Source organism: Sarcophilus harrisii, chromosome 4 (assembly GCF_902635505.1).
Source record: "Sarcophilus harrisii chromosome 4, mSarHar1.11, whole genome shotgun sequence".
In the NCBI taxonomy this organism is placed as follows: domain Eukaryota; kingdom Metazoa; phylum Chordata; class Mammalia; order Dasyuromorphia; family Dasyuridae; genus Sarcophilus; species Sarcophilus harrisii.
In genome coordinates, this window is record NC_045429.1 from 302,213,927 (window position 1) to 302,239,107 (window position 25,181).

Genomic DNA, 25,181 nt, shown 5'->3' on the forward strand with positions numbered 1-25,181 from the left:
TTCTTTAGGGAAATGATCAGTAAATTCTTTCAATTTCTATTTTACTTTCTGGATCTAAGACATCAAGGTAGTTTCCCTTGATAATTTCTTGAAATATGATGTCTAGGCTCTTTTTTAAAATCATGGTTCTCAAGAAGTCTAATAATTCTTAAATAATCTCTCTTCAATCTATTTTCTAGCTCAGTTATTTTTTTCAGAGTATCTTCTTATATTTTTTCAATTTTCTTTTATTGTTTCTTGATGTCTCATGAAGCCATTAACTTCCACTTGCTCAATTCTTAATTTTTAAGGAATTATTTTCTTCAGTAAGCTTTTGTATCTTGTTTCCCATTGCAACAATTCTACTTTTTAAAGAGTTATTCAAAAATTCATTGAAGCAAACATCTTTTTCCAATTTTTGTGCTTCCTTTACCAAGCTTTTGACTCTTTTTCCACGCTTCTTTACCATCATTTTTTTCCCCAATTTTTCTTCTTCCTCTCTTATTTGTTTTTTAGAATCCACTTGGAGCTCTCCCAGGAGTTCTCTTTGGAAATGACAACCAATTCACATTTTTTGAGGCTTTACATGTACCTGTTTTGACATTGTTGTCCTCTCATGTTTTAATCCTCCCGATCACTATAATAGCTTTCAATGGTCAGGTTATTATTTTGGGGGGCTTATTTTTACAATTTATTGCTTAACTTTTAATTTTATGTCAAAGTTGGACTTTGTTCCTGGAATACAGGAGGCACTGTCTCAAGCTTCAGGTTTTTCATGCTGCTGCTTCAAGAGCTAATTCTGGGGTCTATAAGTTTTTGATTCTTTCAAAGTATGATCATCTAAGGAGAGGTGTTGGGCATTACTCTCCTAAATTGTACTCTGATTTGTGAACAACCACAATCACTTTTAAACTCTGAAACTGTGACCTTTCTTGGTCTTACCTTTTTCCCCTGTATGCACTAGTGTGCTAATGTTACTCCCTATCCTAGGGCTGTGACCCAGGTCTGTGACCTAGATCCCTGTTTGAGCTATGCAAAAGTCCTGCATTCAGTTCCAGCAAAGTATTCCCTGTAATTTCCTTCTGACCATCTGTGGACTGATAGCTCCAGGAGGCATTGCTGCCGATTCAGTTGCTTACAAGGTCTGCACTGGCTTACTGAGGCAAGGCCTTGCTGCTGATTTGGATTGAGTGGTGGCCCTAGTTGCTAGCTTGCACCAAGTGTAGGGCCTTAGTCCGAGTTTGTACCAGTGCATAGCTTTATTAATGGCTTGCTGGAGCCCAGCTTGCTAGTGAATTCCCCAATCATTTGCATTGGATTGTGCTCTACTCTCACCTTAATGAGACAGACCTTTCCTACTGACTTTCTAAGTTGTGTTGGGTGGAATTTTCTCCCCTTTTTTGGTTCTGCTGCTCCAGAATTCCTTTTGAGGCATTATTTTAAAGTTGGAGAATTAGAGAAAGCTCAGGCAAGTTCCTATTTTTATTCTACCATCTTTATACATCTGGATGTTTATACATTTTCCTAGACCCTGCAATACCATCAACTAGTCTCCTTGACTGAAGTCTCTAAACATTCCAAAACATTCTCCAAAAAATTTACCTTTTTCTAAGTTCTGACCAGGTCATCCTCTGCTGAATGAGTTCCAATAGCTCTTTAATATATCTAGGATCAAATATTATCAATTCTGCTAACTTTTCAGTTTTCTTACAATTTATTCTTTTCTTTCCACACTATTATCTAAATACATTGGTTTAATAAGGTTCTCCTCATATACACAATTTTTCTCTCTCATTGTTTCTTTTTATTGGGTATTTCCTAAACCTGAAATGCTCTGTCACTTCAACTCCACCTTATTTTTACTGATTTCCTTCAAGACTCAGATCAAATTCCATCTACACCAGCAGGTCTTTCCTATTTTGGAGTTTTGCTCATAGATATTTTGGAAGTTGTCATCTTCTGAGTTTGTATCTTGGTCTTCTCTGTCACCATAATGACTTTCTGTGGTTAGATTTTTTTTTTTGTTGTTGTTGTTATTAATTTTTGCTAATCTTTTTTGAGGGGAGAGGATTTCCTTTTTTTTTTTTTTTTTTTTTTAAATTAGACCTCTGCTCTCAAGATAGAAGGAAAACTGTCTCAGACTTCTTATACCAGTGGCTGTAGGCCCTGGGTATTTATCTGGTGTTCCACTGATTTTGCCTTGAAGTCCAGAGGGGACTGTTGTATCTGATGCTGCGATGAAAGAGTTGGAGTGGAAGTGTAGGGGTCTTACCTGATTCTAGTGGTGGGGACTGGTGCATGCTGAGGTGTACTGAACTGTTTCTGCATTTCCCAGCAGCACATGGGGGTTTGACAGTTGGAAGACACCCACCTGGGCAGGGCTCTGCTGTAGCCATAGCCTAATGTAGACTGCTTTCTGTGGTCTGCCTATCACACTGAAATATATGGAAAGTCCAGCCAGCTGGCGTGAGACAGACATCTCATTATCAATTCTCTAAGTTTCCTGGGCTAAAAAATTGCTCCACCTCATCTTCTTGTTGTTTCCACTGCTTCAGGATCTGTCTTGTGGCACTATTTTATGGTTGCCTGGAGGTGAACATGGGAAAGTTACAATGATTCATTGCTTACTACATCATTTTGGCTCCTGGAAGTAGAATCAGTCTTTCTTATTTCTTATTCTTATTTTAGCACTTCATTCCCAGTTTCTTTTACCTACTCTTCCCAGGGTTTCCAGTTTAATGTCTGTTATTTATCTAGTTGTTTACATGTTGTTTTACCATTAGGATGTAAATTGTCAAAAAGTCATCAAACTGTGCATATCATTTGACCCAATACTACTGGGCTTATATCCCAAAGAGATCTGAAAGAAGGGAAAGGGACCTATATGTGCAAGAATGTTTGTGGCAGCTCTTTTTGTAGTGGCTAGAAACTGGAAAGTGAATGGATGCCCATCAATTGGAGAATGGCTGAATAAATTGTGGTATAGGAATATAATGGATTATTGTTCTGTAATAAATGACCAACAGGATGATTTCAGAAAGGCCTGGAGAGACTTACATGAACTAATGCTGAGTGAAATGAGCAGGACCAGGAGATCATTATATACTTCAACAACAATACTATATAATGATCAATTCTGATGGACCTGGCCATCTTCAGCAATGAGATGAACCAAATCGGTTCTAATGGAATGGAACAGTAATGAACTGAACCAGCTACGCCCAGCAAAAGAACTCTGGGAGATGACTAGGAATCATTACATCAAATTCCCAATCCCTATATTTTTGCCCACCTGCATTTCTGATTTCCTTCACAGGCTAACTGTACAATATTTCGGAGTCTGATTCTTTTTGTACAGCAAAATAATGGTTTGGACATGTGTACTTATTTTGTATTTAATTTATACTCAAAATATATTTAATATGTATTGGTCATCCTGCCATCTAGGGGAGGGAGTGGGGAGGAAGGAGGGAAAAATTGGAACAAAAGATTTGGCAATTGTCAATGCTGTAAAATTACCCATGCATATAACTTGTAAATAAAAAGCTATTAGAGCTCTTGTTAGAAATGACTTTTCTTTGGTAAAAGGTTTATAGTAACAGTGCTAAAGGATATATACTGTACATCATGGGCCAGAAACTGATGCTTCTTACATGGCATCATCATGGCTAACAATATTGAAGACTACTTCATGGAAATTATAGAATCACAAAGCACAATGTCACTTCTTGAGATGCTTTATATCTTGTTGAAGAATTATAGGAAGTCATGACTGCTAGGAGCCTTGCTTTTGTGGGACTAAGTGTGACTAAAATACCACATAGGTTTTTCATATAAGTTTATTTTTTACAAGTACTGTTGTGTTCCATTTTGTTTTCCTTCACCTGTCCATAAAATATTACTTGAGTTTTGTCACCTGTACTTATTGGGACTGTTACTGACAAATCATACTGTGGATTTTTCTGATTTTAAACTAGAAGTCAAAGGTAAAATCCCTTCCCTTCCCCCAAATGGACCCAGGCCTCTCAGGTTATATAAAAGTCACATGAAAGGTACTAAGAAAAACAGGATTGCTAGAAAGCAAAATTATAAAATAATTGAAATAAAAGAGTCTTTAACTTCCCTTGGAAAACCTTAGGCCCTGTCCTCCTCCTCCTCTTCATCAAAGAGAGTTATGAACTAAGTCCACCTACTAAACTACTAAAGTATCAAACATCCTTTGGGGTTTGGAGAGAAGATGAGGAGGAGAGACCCAGCTCTTGGATTTGCAAATTGAATCTGCTGCTTCTTTTGGTGAAATAAATATGGTTGCTTCCCTGGAATACCAGGAAGTTCACAGAATTTTGCATTTTAGGAATAAATCCAAAGGAGAGGACTTTATTCTTATAAGCAGGTAGAGGTCTCATGTCTCCTGATAGCTTCAGACAAAGGGTATGTTTTTCACAGACATTTGGTCTTTTCAGGAATAGGTATTTTCAGTAACAAAATAAGATAAAAGCCAATTCTATCATTTACTATCAACTTTTTGATAGTAAAAAGAGTCTGAGCTTTACCCTAAATGGATACTCTCCTTCTACTACCCCATCTCTACTTTGTAAGTAAGTACAACCCCTACACATACCTCACTACATCTAACTATTTGTTACTGGTCCAGAACTGTGATTTTGTTAGTGTAGAGAACACCCAGAATGAAAACAATATAGATCAGTAACACCTTTGCTCTTAGAAAGTTGCTTGGTTCACTAAAATATTGAGTACTTTGATAAGTCATACAACAGTTCTCAGGACCCCTTTATAGCTATTAAAAATCATTGAGGACCTCAAAAAGCTTTAGTTTACATGAATTATATAGATCAATTCTTATAATATTAGAAATTAAAACTGATATAACTTTAAAACTTATTTATTAATTCATTTTAAAATAACAGTAACAAACCCATTACATGTTAACATAACATTTTTATAGAAAATAATTATTTTCCAAAAAAAAAAGTGGCATTATTTTACATTTTGATGATAGAAATTACAAATTGCTTTTTGCATTATTGGTGCGAATGTCAACACATTCATTCCAGAATAGACCATGAGATTCAAAAAAGATATTCAACAGTTTGAATAATAAGCACCATTTGTATTTGTTGCCAAGAAGTAACATAAAAGATCTTCAATGATTAGCTAATGCAGATACCAGAAGAACACAAACAAAACAGTAAGTTGTCATGTCTATAGATTTGTCCACTAAGGCAAAAGAACATTTCTATAGATACTACTTCAATCTTCATGTTTGCAGCTAAATCTTTAATTCAAAGATGATGTAGCCTTTAAAAAACTCCACTGTATACTCATGAGAGAATGAGAGTGAAAAAGGCAAGTTTTATGATGACGATGAGGAAAGTAATTTTGACTTTGTGGACCCCCCAAGGGTCTCTGGCCCACACAGTTTTTAGAATTACAGAGTTAGAGACATGACTTAATTTGTCATTATAGATTGTCCTGCTTCCCAGGCTAGCTCTCTATCCACTCTATATCTGTCAACTATTCAGAGGATCACAGAGTATTAAAGTTAGAATATAAATTTAGGGTTTGTCTGGATTTATACCCTCAATTTACAAATGAAGCAACTAAGTCCAGTGAAGTGATCTGTCCAAGTTGCTGAGCCAAAATTAGTATCCAGGTTTCCTCCTCGTCCTTGTTTTAAGGAATTCACATATGTGGTCAAGAGCAAGATGGGTCCTGGAGAACTAGAAAGGTCAAACTTCTCTTTGGTTCATTATGCCGCCTCCCCCCCCCCCCCACCTTGTTATCTCGAGGAAAACTGCTTAAAGCTTTTATTTGGCTCCTGTCTAGGGTGTAGTAAAGTGGGGGTGAGTAGTAGATAAGTACTCAAAATATAATATGAACCAAGAATAAGACAGATACACACAAAAGACTCAATACAAAAGGCTCTCACAAACACAATAAGACAAAGACTTAAAACAGCCAGCAATAATTTATACTCTGCCAAAAGTTTAGGACAAATATCAGAACATTAAGAAAACCTTGATCCAAATGTCTTCTGTCAAGCCATGGCAGGGAGATGAACTCATTCCCCTGTTAGTAGTATCTTCTCTGATACACCAATTAAAAGAACAAGGGTCCAGGATCTCTAATCTCTCAGACTCACAAGATTTCTTCCAGGATTGAGTATATCTGTCTTGAGGCGATTATTTTGTCTTAACCAAGAAATACAGAATGGAAAAGGCAGCCCAGAGTCTCCAAACCTAGGCTCAGCTTACCTAGCTGAGTATCTGATTTAGCTGCCACAAGGGAGCAGTCCAACATTTCTTCTAGGGTAAGCAGAAGGGAGGCCACTCCCCTTATCCTTCCTGGGACCACTACTTGCCACCTGGAGAGTTGAAGAAAGAAGACAAACAAGGGTGTTGTCACTCCCTTTTTAAAGGGCCACTGAATCATCAGCTCTTCCTGATTAGTGGCCAATAAGAGTATTACTTCATCACCCCCAAAGCACGGGAATCCTTCATTTGGGGAGGTTGTTTTCTTTGCATTTTGATAGATATTGTATATTATTTCCCTAGTTTTATTTCATTTTGTATCAGTTCATATAGCTTCCCATTCTTTTCTATATTCTTCATTGTTTCTTACAGCATTTGCATTTGATTACATTTCTATGTCACAAGTTGTTTAGCTATTATCCAATTGTTTTCAATTCTTTGCTTCTACAAAAAGTGATATTATAAGTATCTTGGTATATAAAGGAGCTTTCTTTTTCATCTTTTACCTCCTTGGGGTAAACGCCTATCAGTATGCTAAGCCAAAGAGTATTTTGTTCACTTTTTTTGCCAAGTAAATTTTATTGATATTTCTTTTTACATTACCTATTAGTCACTTTTTTTTGGTATCATTCCAAATTGCACTCCAAAATGATTGGCCTAATTTATAACTCCACTATGGCTGCATCAGTACGCTACTATTGTTGTTGATCCTTGACAATCGACTATTGCCATCTTTTATCATCTTTGCCAATTTCCTGAATGTGAGGTGAAACTGTAGATTTGTTCTGGTTCACATTATTCTAATTGTGACTTGGAGAAGCATTTCATATAGTTGTTACTACTTTACAATTCTTTCAAGGACTGTTTATTTCTATTTTCTGACCATTACCTACTAGGGAATGGCTTTTGGCCTTAAAATATTTATAGTAACATGTAACATGGCTGACTCTGGCCTCACTTTCTTAAGACCCATAGAGTTGAGGCATTTCTTCCGTCATTTGCTTAAGCCAATGTGTTAGTGAAGAAGTGACTTAGTATTATTCTCAGTTCTATTAACCATTTAACATCAGGTTAAACTTTACAAACGGCTACTGCCTTCAAAGATGTAACAAATAAACATCAAACATTTCTCCTAACACTCTGGGCAAAATTTCCATTATGCTCCCTTAGTCTTTGGGGGAATAGGCACAAAACTTAGCTCACTTAACTACTGATACCATTATGTTTATGTCCAGATATGGCATGACTGTCAGAGGAATCCTTCTACTGGGATGAATTTCTGAGGGATGCTTTCAAAGATCATTCCATGTTCCCTGGGGCATAAATGCCATGCTAAATGAGAACACAGGACTCCAAGCCTTGGCTTTTGTGGTTTGTTTTACCTTGAGTAGAGACTCTACTCCCTTTATCAATGTCATGAATCAAGTAGTAATTGAAAGCATCCTGAAGCAAATGAGACAGAGACCATAGTTAAAATTGAAAAAGCTTTTTAAATGTTTCTCTGTAGCCAGTTAAAAAGCCCATGTTCATATAATTAGAGGTAGGAGATAAACAACACTTCAGTACATAGTAAACTAACTGGAACCAGTCCACACTATTGGAACCACTTAGAGAATGTGCACACCTACAGCAGTTTCAGGTAGGTAATGCATGAAGAGTACCAATCTCAGTTCAAATATGGCTTCACTAGCTGTATGATGCTGGGGAAGTCACTGAACCTGTCTCCTCAATTTCTTCAACTGTAAAATGGGGATTACTGCACAGAGTTAATGTGAAGATAAAATGAAATAATAATTGTAAATCACTTAGCATAGAACCTGGAAAAAACAGGGGCTTAATACAGGTTTGTTTTGTTCCTTCTCTCCAAGGACATTATTATTCTCTCAGAAACAGGGCCTGGCATTCTTGGGAATACACCATCTCACATGAGTCAGGCCCTCATTACACAAAGAACTAGAAACAAAGTAGATACCTACTGAATAGAAAATGGCAACTGCTGAAGCTATAGCACATGAATCTACTGAAAAATACTGTGTCATATGAAAAAATGAATCAGAAAATTCTTCAGAAAAGTACCAGAAGCCTTATTTATAGCTGCTTGTCATAGATAACTTATTTCCAGGAGTTGATAATGGAAATGAACTGATACAGAGTGAAATCAGAATTAGAAAACAGGGGTACATAATGCTTTTGACATGACTTCAACAGCTACCATGGATTTAATTACCATTTTTATGTAGATGACTCCCAGAACTTATCTCCAGTTCTAGTCAAACTCCTGAGATCCTATTCATTATCTGCTATCTACTGGACGTTTTGAACTAGATACCCGAGGCAGATCAAACTCAAACATGTTCTAAACTGCTCTCATCTTGCCATCCAAACCTATTCCTCACTTGAACTTTTCTAATACTGTCAAAAAGCACTAGTTACCCAGTATCCTTCTTGAATCTTCACTGTCTCACAATCACCAAGTCTTATTTACCTTCACAACATCTCTCATACATGTGCCTTTGTCTCCTTTCACACAGCCACTACTTTGGTGCAATCCCTCATTATTTCCCTTGGGCTATGGAAACTGCATCCTAATTAGTCTCTGGCTCCAATCCATCCTGCCTAAAATGACCAAAAGAATTTTCATAAAGTGTAGTCCTATGTCTCTTCCTTCTTCAATAAGCTGCAGTTCATCCTAACTCCAGAATCAATTATAAACTTCTTTGGCATTTAAAAGCCCTTCACAATCTTGCCTTTTCTAATTTTATTACACACTTCCCTTCACTAACTCTTGCCTTCTTATTTTCCCCTTTAGACATAAAACTCCATCTTCCATCTTTCCGTTCTCCTGCATTTGTGGAATTAAGTTTCTACCTCTTAAAATCTCTTATTTCAAATTTAGTTTGAAAACTATGTGCTATTTTCTACATGGAGCCTTTCTTAATATCCTTAGGTTTCAGTGCTTTCCCTTTTGTTAATTTTGTGCATATATGTATCTTTTATCCCATAACAGAATGTAAATTTCTTGAGGACAGGAACTGTTTCATTTGTATCTTTGTAATCCCTACTGCCCTCAACAGTGCATATAAGTATTTATGTACTGCTTGTTGATTGTTATATAAACATTTTTTGTTGTCTTCTTATTGTTGCTCTCTAGAAGGAATCCCATCTGTTTTAAGCTTCTGTAACTATTTCAGTTAGTAAGTAAAATAGACTGCATTTCTGATTTACACTGTTAATTTTTATGTTTCCATTAAGTTTAACACCATTTTTAGTCTACAGAGGGAAGTTTTATTTTGGGGAATACAAGCTTTTCTCTCAATTCCTCTGCTTCTTTAATTTTGGGGGGATTTTCATATATGTTTAGAACTTCTGGAATGTAGATATGAACTTTATTTTATACATTTTAATGATAATTACCATTCCATAGCCTAATTTAGCCACTCAAATTAGTTGTAAAAAACAAAAGTATTAACATATTATCCTAACATCTACATTTATCTTAACCTTATGCTGCATTATTTTTTTTCTTATTCAATGTATCATTCAGGCAACTTGGCATTCTTCTTCCACTACTTGTAGTGGATAGCATTAGTTGTAATTCTTACTGAGAAAGTCTACTGTCTTGTTATAGTCATTAAATACATGTAATTTTGAATATACTACATTTTTTTTGGTCCAACTGCAATTTTTCTTTTGCAATGAAAAAACCTTCAGATGTTACCTTAAACAGTATTTTTCTTTTACTTTAAATGTGCCCTTTTTTCCTTTTTGTCTTCCTGAAGAATTTTTTTTTTTTTGTCATTTTAAAAATTTCAGAGCTATGTACCTTGGCCAATCAAAGTCAGTGTTTCTTCTTTCTGGTGCACTGTACTTTCTTTTCCAAAGTAAGTTTAAAAAATTTTTCTAAACTTAAAGACCAAAAAACCAAACAAACCCATGCTTACATACATATTAGAAAAACAAGGAATATTTTTTTAAAATAAATTTGCACAAATTTTTAAAGAAACTGTTGGAAACAATAAATTTCACATTTTAAAAAACTCTGGCTTATTTGTGTTTCCTTTTGAACTTTTCTCGGGTCTTTTCTTTGCATTTTAAAAACTAGGGTTTTCTTCCTTTTGCCATTACTTTTTTTTTTTTTAGTTGAATTATTTATTGCATAAAGCTACATTTTAAAATCCTTAAAAGCCAATATTAGAGAATATTTTATATTAGATGCAAGGATGGGATAGGAACTGGACTTAAAATTTTATTGATACAAGTAGGGTTGTTTTGGTAAATATTTGCTAATCGGCTCTCCAGTAAATTTAGTCAACATAACTAACATTTTCTCTATTATTTTCTTGGATTTAAGACGTCAATAAAGCTTTTTTTTTTTTTTTTGCCTTCTCATTGACTTTCTTTTTTAATTTTTTCATAATTATAACTTTTATTGACAGAACCCATGTCTGGGTAATTTTTCACAACATTATCCCTTGCACACTTCTGTTCTGAATTTTCCCCTCCCTTCCTCCACCCCTTCCCCCAGATGGCAAGCAGTCCTATACATGTTAAATATGTCACAGTATATCCTAGATAAAATATATGTGTGCAGAACCAAACAATTCTCTTGTTGCACAGGAAGAATTGGATTCAGAAGGTAAAAATAACCCGGGAAGAAAAACAAAAATGCAAACAGTACATTCATTTCCCAGTGTTCTTTCTTTGGATGGCATTACTACTTTTAACTCTCATCTCTTAATGGCCTTAAAAACAGAGGAGGGAAAACTTTTCTAACAAATAAATAATTAGGCAAAAAAAAACAAAAAAACAAAAAAACAAACAAACCACAGAGTGTCCTGTATCTTGATACAGAAGGTATCATTTTGAAATGAGTTGATCATTTTTCTGTGAGGTGAATAACATATTTCATCATAGGTCCTCTGGAAATATAATTAGTCATCACAGTTTTACAAAATCATATTTCATTTTTTAAAAATTGAATTATATTTCCTAACAATCTTGTCACTGTAAAAATTGCTTTCTTAATTATGTTCATTTCACTTTATAACAGTTCATATATCTTAGCACTCACTGAAATAATTTCATCATTTTTATGGCCAATACTCCTCTACTTCTTCATGAACCACAATTTGTCACTCCCCAATTAAAGAACTTTTCCAACTTAGATTACTATCTTTTGCTCTGCATTTTTTCTTTTAATAACCTCTTGGGAATCAAGGAATTTATTTTGCTTGCAACTATTAGCTTCCTGGTAATATTCCTCTTAAAACCCCCTCTTCATCACTACTTGTTTCGCTATTGAATTTGATGTATTTTTTTTATACCTATATTTGTCTTAAACCTTATTCTATCAAGTGAGATTCAATTGATGTTTGTTTCATTTTTCCCTTCCTCTATGTTTAGATAATCTTCTCATGTAATTTATGTTAGATGGTTGAATTCTATCCTGAGGCAGGTGGGTGATGTAGTGGCTAGAATTATGGACTTAAAAGTTAGGAAAAGTTCGGTTACTTATTAGTTCTGTGACCCTGGCAAAGACACAATCTTTCAGCCTTTCTCTTCACTTTACAAATAAGAAGATTAGACTCACAAGCCTCTGAATCCTATTGCCCCAGATTTATGGTTCTCTCATTCTATAAGCTCTGATTCTATGACTTCTTGTCTCATTCTTTCCTACTTTTTCTTTCCTTTTTTTTTTCTTTAAGGAACAAGATATAAGAAAACTGCTCACAGGCATTCTAGCTTGTTTATTTCCATGATTGTCCTAAAAGGAACCAGGGATCTGAGAGGATGATTTTTTTTCTCTCCCATCCCCACCTTAGAATATAAACCCTTCATTATCATATAATCCCTTCCAGTTGCTCAGTGTATTTATCTTTCTTGATTCCTGTGTTTGTAAGTCAAAGTATCTCCTTTCTTTGTCAAGAATACCTGAGATTTTTTTTTTGAATGTTTATTTCTGCCCTGTCAAATAATATTCATCCTTGACAAATGATTCTTGATTGTAAGACTTTATTATCTTTGGGAATATATTAATCCAAACTTTCCTCTCCTAAAATGTGGTAGTCGTCAGGTGCTTTGAGATACTGACTGACTTCATGGTACTTTGTTCTCTCTGTTGCTTGAAATATTTTTTTCTTTGACTTGGAAGCTCTGAATTATGGCTATAGTTTCTGAACTGGTAATTTTGACTTATTTCAGGAGATAGTGATTTTTTTTTTTTTTTTTGTATTTTCATTTGGTTCTCTGATTCTAATATGTCTTCAATTCACTTTTTCTTGAAATATGACGTATCTTTTGGTTGGAATTGCTATATTGTCTAATTATTCTTAGATTATCTTCCCTTGATCTTTTTATTAGGTCAGTTGTTTCCAATAGGAAATAATTTACATTTCTTACCACTTTCTTTGATCTTCTGACTTGGTTTTAGTATTTTCTGTTATCTCAAAGAATCATTTATCTCTCTCAGTCCAAATTAATTTTGAAGTCATCTCTAATTTATATCTAACACTTTCTGTTCTAAGCTATTAATTTTCTTTCCTCAAGACTTCTTATTTCCTTTCTTTTTAGCAAACTTTTATTTATTCTGCTCTCTCCCTACTCCAACTAACAAGAACTTATTGTCTGTCCTTACTACCTTCCTCCCAATGGAAAAATAAAAAACAAAATTTCACATTGGACATATCAAATGCTTTTCCATTCTTTTCTCCCTCGTTTCATTATATGACTATTATTAAAAGCTGTATAGTGATTTATGAAAAATGAGCCAGAATTTTTAAAATCTATTTTTCTTTGTAGGAAATGAAGTTATTTTTCTTCTTCAGGATTTGTGTCTTGATCATCCTTAGCTCTATAAAATTTCCATATATTTATTTATTTTTCCAGTCTTACTTCTTGAACTGGAATTTTGTGTCAGGCTAGGTTCAGTGCACTCCCAAAAGGAATGTAGTATCCTTTGTTGGTGATCTACATAAATAAGTTCTAGGTAATGAGTAGTGTGGCATTTTCTTGAAGTACTTCAAGAGCAATTAGCCAGCTTTCTGAACCACCATCATCGAGGGTGCTATTGCTTGAAGTGATCTGTGCCAGGGTTAGGATGCTTGTTAGGATTCTTGTTCTCCTGATTTGAGTGTTCATGTCCAATTTGTAGTCTGAGTAAAATAGTAACATTTATTCTTGGCTATATCTTCAAATTTTCTTCATTTAGTTTCTCCTTGATTTCATGAACATTTCTTCATCTAATGCTTTTAAAATCCTTGTCAGAATACTCTTATGAGAGCTGGGCTGCTGTGCGTCCATAGGCTCCATTGTTTTGAGGAATCTGAGAATAAAATCTTTTCAGAATGTTATATATCTCTCCCACCCTCTACCTTTAAGGAGGTTTATATTACAATACACATGTAAACTTCAAAGGGAGAGATCCAATTAGGAAATAAAATAACCTAAATCCCACAAAGAAATCAAATGAAATCTTGTATACTAAAGGGGAATGGGACTGGTTTATGATTTTCTAAAAGAAATACTGTTCTAGAAAAAAGTCTATTCATCTTTACTGTGTGTTTCTGAGTGGGCTTAATTTATGTTAAATTAATGGGCATAACATGAAGAGGAACTTCATAGTTCTTCCAGTAGATCAAAAAGCAGCTCCAGGCACTTGGGGGACATTTGTATTTTGCTCAAGAAGTGGAAAAGTTAGGAACTGCTCTTTTGGCCTTTGGCCCAATTTCAACCAATCCGTGAGGTAATTCTGAAATGATTTGGTCACTGATATGGGCTGTAAAAATAATATATTTATCCCCTTGAGAATTTAAAATAAAAAACTGGAAGAGTTATGAATAATGATCACTTGGATAATCAGAATTTTCAAACAGCAGTGATAAGAGATGTTAACACTTTGATTCAACAGGTAACCAACGACTTGAGATGCTTAGGAACTTAATAAAACTTTAGGTATTGCGATTGTCTTCCTTGCTTTCTGTGCCTATTAATCTATCTTTTTGTCCCCTCTTTACCCCTTCACATTCTCCTCCTAAGTGGGCCTAAAATGGAAGCAAAATATATTTTAGATGTTTGCTTTATTTGTAATGTAGTATTCAGAGAAGCAGTATAGTAGGGTGTTTGAAAAGCTGGTCTCAAGGTCAGGAAGACCTGGGTTCAAATCTTGCATCTGACACATATATCAATCAACCTCAGTTAGGGACAAGTTAATCTCACTGCTGTACACAATTCTTCTAAGGTTGAAGTCCAGAAGTTCCCTATACTAATGAAATTAAGGTGATTCCTCTTTATACTTTCCTGTGGGTGAGAAAGAAGTGCTAAAATTCTAATAATCTTAGAAGTTGTGGTCTTCATACTCCTGGAGATGACTAGGGTTATGGAGATCTTTGAGGGCCATCTCTGACTAACATCAGGCAAACTGATCAAGTTGTCTCTGGGCAATTAAAAATCTCCCAATGCAGTGGGGATACCTCTACCACATTCTCTTCACATTACCATCTTCACTCACCAAGATTCCATTAGTAGTAGTGAACTGGGTTTCCACAGGAAAGCTTCAGGTTCCTTCACCCCAGGACTCTCTACCTGGTCTTCTAAGAGTAGCCTAAGAGACAGTGAGTTTTCCTGCTTATGTTACTGGCTCAATAACCCATTCTAAAGTGTTTCCATAATATCAGTGATTGTCACTGATAAGCACTCTAATATCAGTTAACTAATTAATATCTCTGGAATATTATCAATAAACAATTATCACCAAATGTCTTTAACAAAGGGATATTTACCAGGAGGCTACAGTAAGACTTGAAGTACAAAATAGAGACAGACTATTCCCTGTAGCACTTCAGTCTTTGAGGAGAATGGGCCCAAACTTAAACAGACTACTACAAACATTTGCCCAAACAAGTTCCATTCTGGTCGTGGCACAGCCACTGGATGAATCACTTCTTTGTAGCAAGACATTTGGCTACCAAACTGATCCAGAGCTGGACTGGATTTGCAGGTCACTCCTGAAGAATGGTTCCTTCTTGTTGTTGGCAGTTAGATCTCTGGTAAGTCTTTCAACCTTAGAGATTTCACAAGGCCCTGTACCAAAGGAAAGAAGACACAAATAGGAAAGGGTATCCCCATTTCAGATGCAGGCTTGCCTAGAATGCGTGTCCTCACTGGCTTGGTAAAGAGGAAGGACATCCTGCCTATCCTTCAAGTGTTGAGAGTCATTCTTAAATCTTATGATGGCAGAAAATGACAAAAAAATGATCTGGCTTGTTGCTATCTTTTGTATGCATAATCAGTTCCTGCTCAGCAGACAATTAAAAGATTTTCTGACTTTAAGCTGTAAGCCAACAGCAAACAATCACTGAATACCTGTACATGTACATGAACTTGAAGCTCTCTATTCCTCTTCTGCAGAAGCAGGTTTTCCAAGCATCCATGTGGGTTGCCACCAAGCAAGACTGTGCATGCTCTGAAGTGGAGAGCTGGTCCACTCCATTCCATATCATCATGTACTTCTTGAAGCAGGTTTCTCAAGCATTAACATGCATTGGCTCCAGGCAACAACTCCCTGACTAAATTCTCAGGACTGGGCCTTCATTGGCCAGTCCTCTTGTTTAACATATATACTGAAGTTTTATATTGCCTGTTAATTGATTTAATTAAGATCCAGGTGGGTTTTAATTAAAACTATATTCAATTGCTTCTTATTTGGGAAACTCTTATAAGAAATGAGCTCCCAACTTTGTATGATTTAGAAAAGATCTTAACAAGTTAACACGTTCAACTCATTTCACAAATGAAGAAACTGAAATCCAGGAAGGTTGTAAAGAAGTTATAGAAAACTGTGATACACTTTCCCACATTGGTACACTTAATAATGATTTCCCTCTCTTATCCCCATATCCCAATCCAGGAATTAGAAAGAACGCAATAGACAATAAAGAAGTGCAGCTCAGGGAAGGTTTGGAGTTTATTTGCTGCAGTTTCTTGGCTCTAGTTTACATGGCAAAACAAAACAAAACAAAACAAAACAAAAAAACAAAAACAAAAACAAAAAAAATCAGAATAATTAAAATAAATCCTGTTATCAGTAATTACTTATCTCTTTTAATTTCCCCCACCAAAAAACAAAACAAAACCCTTTTTCCAAATACAAAATAATCTAAAGGAGAAAAACTATACATAGATTATTTACATCTCTGATAAATAAACTAATACTGATCCACTTGCCTCCCTTTCCTCACCCTCTTCACCCCACAGCTTACTTGTTAGAACCAGTGTACTTATTTGACTCACAAAAGGAGGAAATGAAACCTGTCAAAGTACTGGACCTAGTTGAGGTAATTCTAGTATTAACAACAGACCTCAAGCCTTGCCGAATCTTGTTTTCCTTCAATGGTTGTTCTGCTCTTAAATAGAAGGTTCTGGTTGTGCTTTTTTTTTTTTTTTTTTTTCAGATGCCTTCCAAACAGGGTCGAGCCACAAAAACACTTGATGCCATTCCACTAAACCACTTACAAGACTTCAGGTAGAACTCAGTAATTCATTTTCACGGCAAGGTGGGACACTACTACTGATCCCCAGGCTCTCTTGTTCTCCCCAATACCTTTTCGGAATGATTTTCAGAGATGGAGAGCCCTGAGGGCTCTATCACTTGTTGGGAATCTGAATGGATTACAGAGTTACCGCTTTATATAGCAAGAAATTCTTGTGCCTTAAAATGTAACTCAACATACATATGGGAAGAAATGCACTGGTAAATTATTCTCAGGGTTTTTTTGGATTGCCAGGTTGGATTCTATGGAAGTAAGGAACTGCTACTTCTGTAGGATCAAGAAAATTACATCCTAAGGTGAAGATGCATTTAGGGAAGTACTTATGGGCTACTTAATTGAAGGAGGAAAAAAAAATGAAACCTCAAGGAGACTAAGAAGGATATGCTCCTTCCTCTAAAACGAGGACTAGAGCTTTGAGGAAATTAGCTGAAAATATTAGAAAAGAAAAAAAAAATGAGACAACTGAGTCAATCATTCTCAAGCACCCATGGGGGTTGCCTTCCTCATCATTTTGGTTATTTGGTGTTTTGTTCAATGAAAAATGCTGATTTTTTCCTTTTTAAGGTCAAGAGAAGCATTAATTCTGAAAAAGAAAAAAAAAGTACTCAAAAGCTCCAACGATTCTCTTCTCTTCAGTGTCCCCAGTGCAGTGAAAATGAGAAAACACTAGCAACAACAGAATTCTATTTTGTTTTGCAGCTCATGGCATGAATGGCCACACCAACCACAGGGTCCACAAAGTAGTGACTTTGTTCAAGTCCCTGGTAGGCAAGTAAAATAAAATCTGAGGACCCCATTAAGTTTCACTGCTTCCTTTCCCACTCTTCACCCCACAACCCTCAACCCCACCTTTCTCCCAAACCTAAATGGTTGACGCAAACCACAGAAGATATTCTCCAACTCACTAAGCCAGAACAATGCAAAGCAAATTGGAGAGGTAGTATAGCCATTACCCTCATTACTTCTCAATGCCTGGTGGTAGATATCCGTGTTGCCTATGTTGCTCCATCCCCCAGGGAAGAACACAATTTATCTGGGAGTCTTCAAGACTGGAAAGAGAATAATGAATCTGGGCAAACTTCTTTAAAGCCAAAAATATATCTTTATGGTGTGTGGCTTATCTCTTCCATCTCAACCTTTCACTTTAACATATAATATATTTATAAATGTACCTATGATGCAGGAATTGAAGGCTTCTTCACAGGAAAAATAACCAAGAGGTAAATGGTTGGCTCCAAGCTCTGCTATCAGACCTGCTGAGTGGAGAGACTTGCAGGGAAGCTGATTTGCTCTCTGTTCTTTTTCAAAAAAAAAAATTATGAATCCATGCCTTAAAAGGGCTCAGGTTCCCTCTTCTCCCCAACTGATAACTGCCCACCCTGACCCTTCCCCCACTTGCTTAAAAAAAATTTGCAAAAGCTGAAGCTGGTCCTTAGGAATTCAGGGCGATGCTAAGTGGCAGAAGATGCTCCTGCTTCGCAGCCCTCTCTCTCCCCATGTGTAGAACTGCAGAAGGAGATAATCAAGAATTCTTCACACTATAAGATTCTGATCCTCATTAGCTGGTTACAGCCTCTTAATGTCTTTTGGTAGAAGAAACTTTCTTCTTCCTTGTTGCTAACATCTCATAGAAAGGATCCCTGCTGATGGCTGCTCTGAAACACATAAATGGAGAAAGAGATGTGACTTAAGAAAAATAGTAGAGAAAACGTCAGTTGGAAATTATAAGCAAATAAATTCCATCTTGATATCATTTAATACCAAAATATGTATCCAATTAGTCTACCATAATAGTTAACTCAAATAGCTGTCTTATCTTGATGTGTAGCTGTGAAAGTACTGAATACTTCTAAAGTTGTGATTACTTCTTAAGTTAATTATGACAGTAAAAACATTGTAGAGATATTCTTACAATTTTACCCTCTAGTGTTATTCTAATTCAGTTAAACATTTAATCCTTAAGTTTTGGTGGAGGTCTTTGGCTCCTCTGTAGTAATAAATTACATATCATTTGAATTTTTTACTAATCTGAAACTGATATGAATAGGCTCTTTCTGTGTTTGGTCTCATTGGGCAATAAGTCCAGCATTGAAATCACTAGGTCAAAGTGAAAGTTTGTCTTTTTTGGCACAATTTCAAAGTTTTTCCAGAACAGCTAGACCAATACATAGTTCCACCAGCTTGTATTCTTGCAGCCCCCTGTTATTAGTTTTTCTGTCTTTTATCAGCTCTACTATTTGCTGATATGAGATAAAACTTCAGAGGTTTTCAAATTTTAATGACATTTATAATGACAGAACAATTTTTCAAGTGATTATTGATCTTTTGCATTTATTTTCTTAAAATTGTATCCCTTCAAGTATTTATTATTGTAGAATGGCTCTTGGTTATATATATTTGTCCCAATTCCCCTTATATATTGAATATCAAACATTTTATAGCAATTTGTATTGCAAATGTTTCCCAATTAACAGTTTCTCTCTTTAAGATGAAAAGAATAAGCCAGGAATAAAATGTATTCCACTCTATTATAGGCAGCAAATGCATTCAGAGAACCTCTTTCCAAAATGTTATGCATCTATATTGAGGACTATAGGGAGAAAATGGGAAAAAAGATGTGAGAATTTTGTTTAACAGGAGAGATGAAGCCCAAGCTGGAAGCCACAAGTGATAATAGTAGAAAGGGAAGTAAGGAAGGCAATCTCTAGAATTCACTAAAACAAGTGGCTTTATATTTTAATCCTACTTTGGAGCACTTGTCCCACCTATAGAAGCCACAACCAGTGACACAAGGCTGCAACATCTCCAATATCAATGCTTAGTAGGTAGCAGGTAAGAGAACAGAAGAAAATCAGAGAAGGAAAAATCTATGGTCTCATTGCAGTGAGAGTCTATGTGACTCTTTTCTCTCATATTGGGTCCTTGAATATCCTCAAATGAAGAATCCCAGTTAAACACAATGATTAGGCTTTGTAGTACTATGCTTCAACTATATTATAGCATAAATAGATTTTTGTGGACTGACAAGAAAAATAATCATTATTTAAAATATCATTTCTATAGCTGGTTGGTTATTGTCCTTTGTTCTTGTAGAGGACCAAAATGACATCACTAATTTAGAGCTGAGTTACAATGTGACCCACTGTGGCTAATCAGACCAACATGAGCTTGGAATGCTTTGCCACAATAGTCCACATGAACATTTGGGGTGGCTTCTCTAATTTTGTGTATTCTCATTTTTCCTTTGGGCTAATTCATTTCTGCTTTGCTCAGTGAGCACAGGACCTTCTCTGATGAGAGGATACTGTACTGGCTGGTCCTGTGCTAGCATCTCCCATGTCATACAATTGATTCTAAAGTCCTTAAGAATATCATGGTATTGCTTTTTCTCACATCTGTAAAAAAGAATCTCAGGTTCTAAACAACATACACCATAAATGTTTGCAAATATAAAAATCTGCAACTTCAATCCCACATTTGTATTTTTATAGGACTAAAAGGTCACATGTTCCTTTTTAACAAAAAATGCAATGAACTATCAGCTACATTATAGATTAAAGCGATTTTTGTAGGTTAGTTCTCATTTTTTGAGCTCTAAGGAAAGTTAAGTTTAACATTTTCCTGCTCTGCAATTTTTGGTTGGGCACTGGTTCTTCACTCAAATATGAAAAACCTCTACACATTTCTATGATCACATTATCTCATCTTGATTCTCATGAAGACATCTCATGTGAAGTGGAAATTTAGAAAGAACTAGCTTAGATAAGTGGATTGTTCATATCATCATGGCTTTCTTCAACAATGAGATGAACCAAATCAGTTCCATTTGTTCAACAGTGAAGAGAACCAGCTACACCCAGCGAAAGAACTATGGGAAATGAATGAACCATAACATAGCATTTCCACTCCCTCTGTTTTTGTCCACTTGCATTTTTGATTTCCTTCTCAGGTTATTTTTACCTTATGTCTAAGTCCAATTTTTCTTGTGCAGCAAAATAACTGTATGGATATGTATATATATATTGTATTTGACATATACTTTAACATATTTAACATGTATGGGACTACCTGTCACCTAGGAAAGGGTGTGGAAGGAAGGAGGAAAAAGTTGGAATGGAAGTTTTTCCAAGGGTCATTGTTGAAAAATTACTCAGGCATATATTTTGTCAATAAAAAGCTATTAACAAAAAAATCTATATATGCTTCTTTTAAGCAATTCCCTTCTGGAATTAATAAAAAAAAAGTGCAAAAGGAAGGTGCCCTAGCCATCCCAGACATAAAATTATATTATAAAGTAATGGTTATCAAACCATTTAAGAAATAGAGTAGTGGTCAATGGAATAAGTTAGGTTCACATGACACAACTGTCAATGACTACTTCTGAGATAAGAATTTAGTATTTGACAAAAATTGCTGAGAAAACTGAAAAATAGTATAGCAGAAACTAGATACTGACTAACATCTCACATCTTGTATCACAATAAGGTCAAAATGGGTTCACACTTTAGAAATAAAAGGTAATACTATAAGCAATTTAGGAGAACAAAGCATAGTCTATCTCTCAGATCTTACATGGAGAAGGGAGGAATTTGTGGCTGAAGAAAAATTAAAGAATATTATGAAGTGCAAAATGGATAATTTTGATTATAAATTTAATTTATCAAAAAGATTTTGCATAAACAAAACAATGTAGCCAAGATTAGAAGAGAAGCAGAAAACTAGAAAAGTTTTTTACAGTCAGTGTTTCTAATAAAGGACTCATTTCTAAAATATAAAGAGAATTGACAAATTTGTAAGAATATAAGCTATTGTTCTATAACACCAATTGATAAATGGTCAAAGGATATGAACAATTTCCAAAGAAATTAAAGCCATTTCTACTCATATGATAAAATGTTCTAAATCACTATTGATTACAAAAATGCAAATCAAGACAATTCTGGGGTATAGAGGGCCAGTACTGAATAAGTTCATGTACAGGAAGAGTCCGGTTTAGGTATTACTTGAGACCTGCTCTCTATAAGGCTGAACAATTCAAAGCATTGGCTCACCACCTCCCTTAACAATAAATGTGTAGAGGGCCACAGATAGTAGGGGAACTTTGGGTAAAGTACAAGATCCTTCAGCCCAGAGGAAACCTGCGAACAATGTTTGGTTTGGCTCCCCATCTCCCTTTGGTGCTCTCATCTTTCCTGAGAAATCAAGGAAGGTGTGACTAGCTGCGTTCTACTTGAAGCAAGGGATACTTACAGTAAAATACATTTACATATCAATAGCAGAGTGCTTATAGTTAGCACTTGCACAGTGTGCTGTGGTGATGTAATGCTACTATAGTTAGCACTTACTCAGTATGATGTGATGATATAATGGTTCTCTAGTTGGCACATACTTAAGTGTACTGTAATGATGTAATCATACCAAAGTATTTAAGGGCTGAGAGAACTTGAAATAAGGACTTTGACTATGCTTGTGAGTCTCCTGCCTCCTTCACTTTTCCACTAAGACCAAGACTAGTTCGGACGATATATTGTGGCACCCCAATTTAGGGGCTCTACAAAGCACACTACATTTTGGCACCTAAAGAGGGACATTCAGAAAGATACTACATGAAGGAAAAATTGACGAGATAAATTTAGTATAATTTTGATGAAGAATGCATGTGACAGGAACAAGACAGCACAACTATGCTATTTGTGACTCTGTTTTGACAAATATCTTATTATTGCTAGTTACTGTTTTTTACAACTCTGTTATGATAGCTATCTTGTTATTTCTAGTTAAGGTCAAACTGAAATGTTCAGAGTATGATCTATAGTCCAGGGGTCCTCAAACTTTTTAAATAGGGCGCCAGTTCACTGTCCCTCAGACTGTTGGAGAGCCAGACTATAGTAAAAACAAAAACTTTGTTTTGTGGACCTTTAAATAAAGAAATTTCGGTAGTTTGAGGACCCCTGAATACAATAACCCTGGATTGTACATAGTGCCACCTGGAGGTAGATGGTGTTAATGCAACACAGAAAAAGATAATAAATGTTGGAGGGGATGTGGGAAAAGTGAGACACTAATACATTGTTGGTAGAGTTGTGAACTGATCCAACCATTCTGAAGAGCAATTTGGAACTATACCCAAAGGGCTACCAAACTGCATACCCTTTGATCCAGCAGTGTCTCTACTGGGCTTGTATCCCAAAGTGATCTTAAAGGAGATAACCAGACCTACAATGTTTGTGGCAGTCTTTATGTAGTGGCAAGAAAATGGAAACTGAGTGGATGCCTATCAATTGGAGAATGGCTAAATAAGTTATGGTACATGAATGTTATGGAACATTATTGTTTTATAAGAAACGATCAGTAGAATGATTTCAGAGAGGCCTGGAGAGACTTACAGAAAATGATGCTAAGTGAAATGAACAGAACCAGGAGATCGTTATACATAGCAACAACCAGATCATACAATGATCAATTCTGATGAACATGACTCTTATCAACAAGGAAGTGATTTAAGGCAATTCCAATAGACTCTAGATATGGATGGGTCTTTCTATATCCAGAGAGAAAACTATGGAAATTGAGTGTGTATCAAAGCATAGTATTTTTATATTTTTGTTTTTGTTTTGGTATTTGCTTGCTTATTTTTTTCTTTCTTGTGCTTTTTTTCCCTTTTGATCTGATTTTTTCTCACAGCATGGAGGAATATAGAAATATATTTAGAAGAATTGCATATGTTTTACCTATATTGGATTGCTTGCTTTCTAGGGGAGGGGAGAGAGGAGGAGGAAGAAAAATCTGGAACATAAGGTTTTGCAAAGGTGATTGTTGAAAACTATCTTTGCATGTATATGGGAAAATAAAAATAACCTTTCCATTCTTGGGTTCTTTTATTTCAAAATTGTGCAGATTATTAAACTTGAATATTATAAAACAGAGCAAATGAACTATCAGTATTAAATAATAAATTTCTTAATAGAACCCATATTATTCTTTTATATGCTTCTTAGCTTTTTAGTATGCAAATGAAGTAAATTTGAAATGAGATAATAAAATGAAGGAAGCTTAGCATTTTAAATTATAAGCTGCCTCAATATAGTGGGAGGCAGTATAGTATAGTGGACACAGAGATAGTCCTATGCTTAGAAGACTTGGGTTCAAATCCTGCCTCTTGATAAACAGAACTGGGTGACCTTAGCAAGTCACATATTCTCTCAGTGCTACCAGAAAATATTCTAAGACTAATTTGTAGAGCAGTTTTCTGATTGGCATTGATAAAATTTCATCACCAGAAGTTTCCTAAACCAATGAAATCACAGATCTAGTTCTCTACTATGCCCCTTCCCATTTAAAAAAAAAAAAAAGTAGAATAATGGAACTCAAAGAGTATTCAACCCAACACCTTTATTTTATAGATGAAGAAGTTGAAGACAAGAGGTTAAAGGACATGGACAAAGTCTAAAATCCAAATTTCCTGACCCAAGTCCAATAATCTTTCTATATTACACTAACCCTTCCTTATAAAGGCACTCAGAAAAAGCATGACATGTTATACAAATTTAAAACACTATTTACTAGTTAGCTACACTGAGCCATCTCCAGTGAGTACTAGATTTTTTATCAGGCACAGTTTTCAGTCATCAGTAACAAATGAACTATCTATCTCAATTGCTAATTTCAGAGTTCATTATTAATTTTTATCTGCATTAACTTACTTCTATGATTCCAACAACTATTACTGTGGGTAGAACATGATAAAGTATATAAAAGGTTTTCTTTACAAACTTATGAAACAGAGAATAAAAGTCTTATTCCACATTTTGCAATGAGCTTAAATGGGCTTAATTTATTCTCTCAATGGGCTTAAAACAAATTAAGTAACTTGCCTATTTACAGCAAGTAAAATCTAGCTGAACAAGTCCTGAATTCTTTCCTCTGTATTCTTTCCCATATGTTTTCGAAATATTATAAGGAACAGAAGTTTAAAATTTTCCCAGACCAATAATTTGAGAATCTTCTATAACTATATTCATTTCCCTAAGAACTTTTCAGTGGGGGCTAGGGAAAGAAAGGGCTCTAAAACTTTGATTTAAGTAGCCTAAAAAGTGAAACCCTAAGAGACAAAAACAAGGTAAGATTCCCTTAAGCTTACCCTCTCTGTTCATCCAGTGTAACTTACTTGATGCATTTGATCCATTCTTCTTTTTCTTCAGGAGTTGGAGCTGAAATCCGATAGACTGTATGGTTTCCCTCCACCACTCGACCATCAGCCTCAGTCTTACAAGCTTTGATTACTTGATCCTTATTGTCAGGTATATAAAGCTCAAAGCAGTTCTGAGAAGAAAGAAGAGACTGAATAGATGACTAGAGGAAGATGCGGATTAAACAAACCAGT

General features: G+C 35.4%; 1 protein-coding gene across 3 annotated transcripts in view; it reads right to left on the bottom strand.

The window, feature by feature from the left end:
• Nucleotides 1-4,952: 4,952 nt before the first annotated feature.
• The window catches only part of CYTH1 (cytohesin 1), a 190,766-nt gene continuing 170,537 nt past the window's right edge, over nt 4,953-25,181 (bottom strand). For 2 of the 3 annotated variants that reach the window (XM_031965577.1, XM_012548642.3), the window contains exons 12-13: nt 24,966-25,120; nt 12,422-18,453 (exon numbers count right to left, since the gene is read on the bottom strand). In XM_031965577.1, the coding sequence (XP_031821437.1) occupies nt 18,375-18,453; nt 24,966-25,120 (234 nt within the window). In that variant the 3' untranslated portion in view covers nt 12,422-18,374. Of the gene's footprint in view, nt 6,365-12,421; nt 18,454-24,965; nt 25,121-25,181 lie in introns of those variants that run through there. The other variant, XR_004233774.1, reaches the window with a different exon arrangement.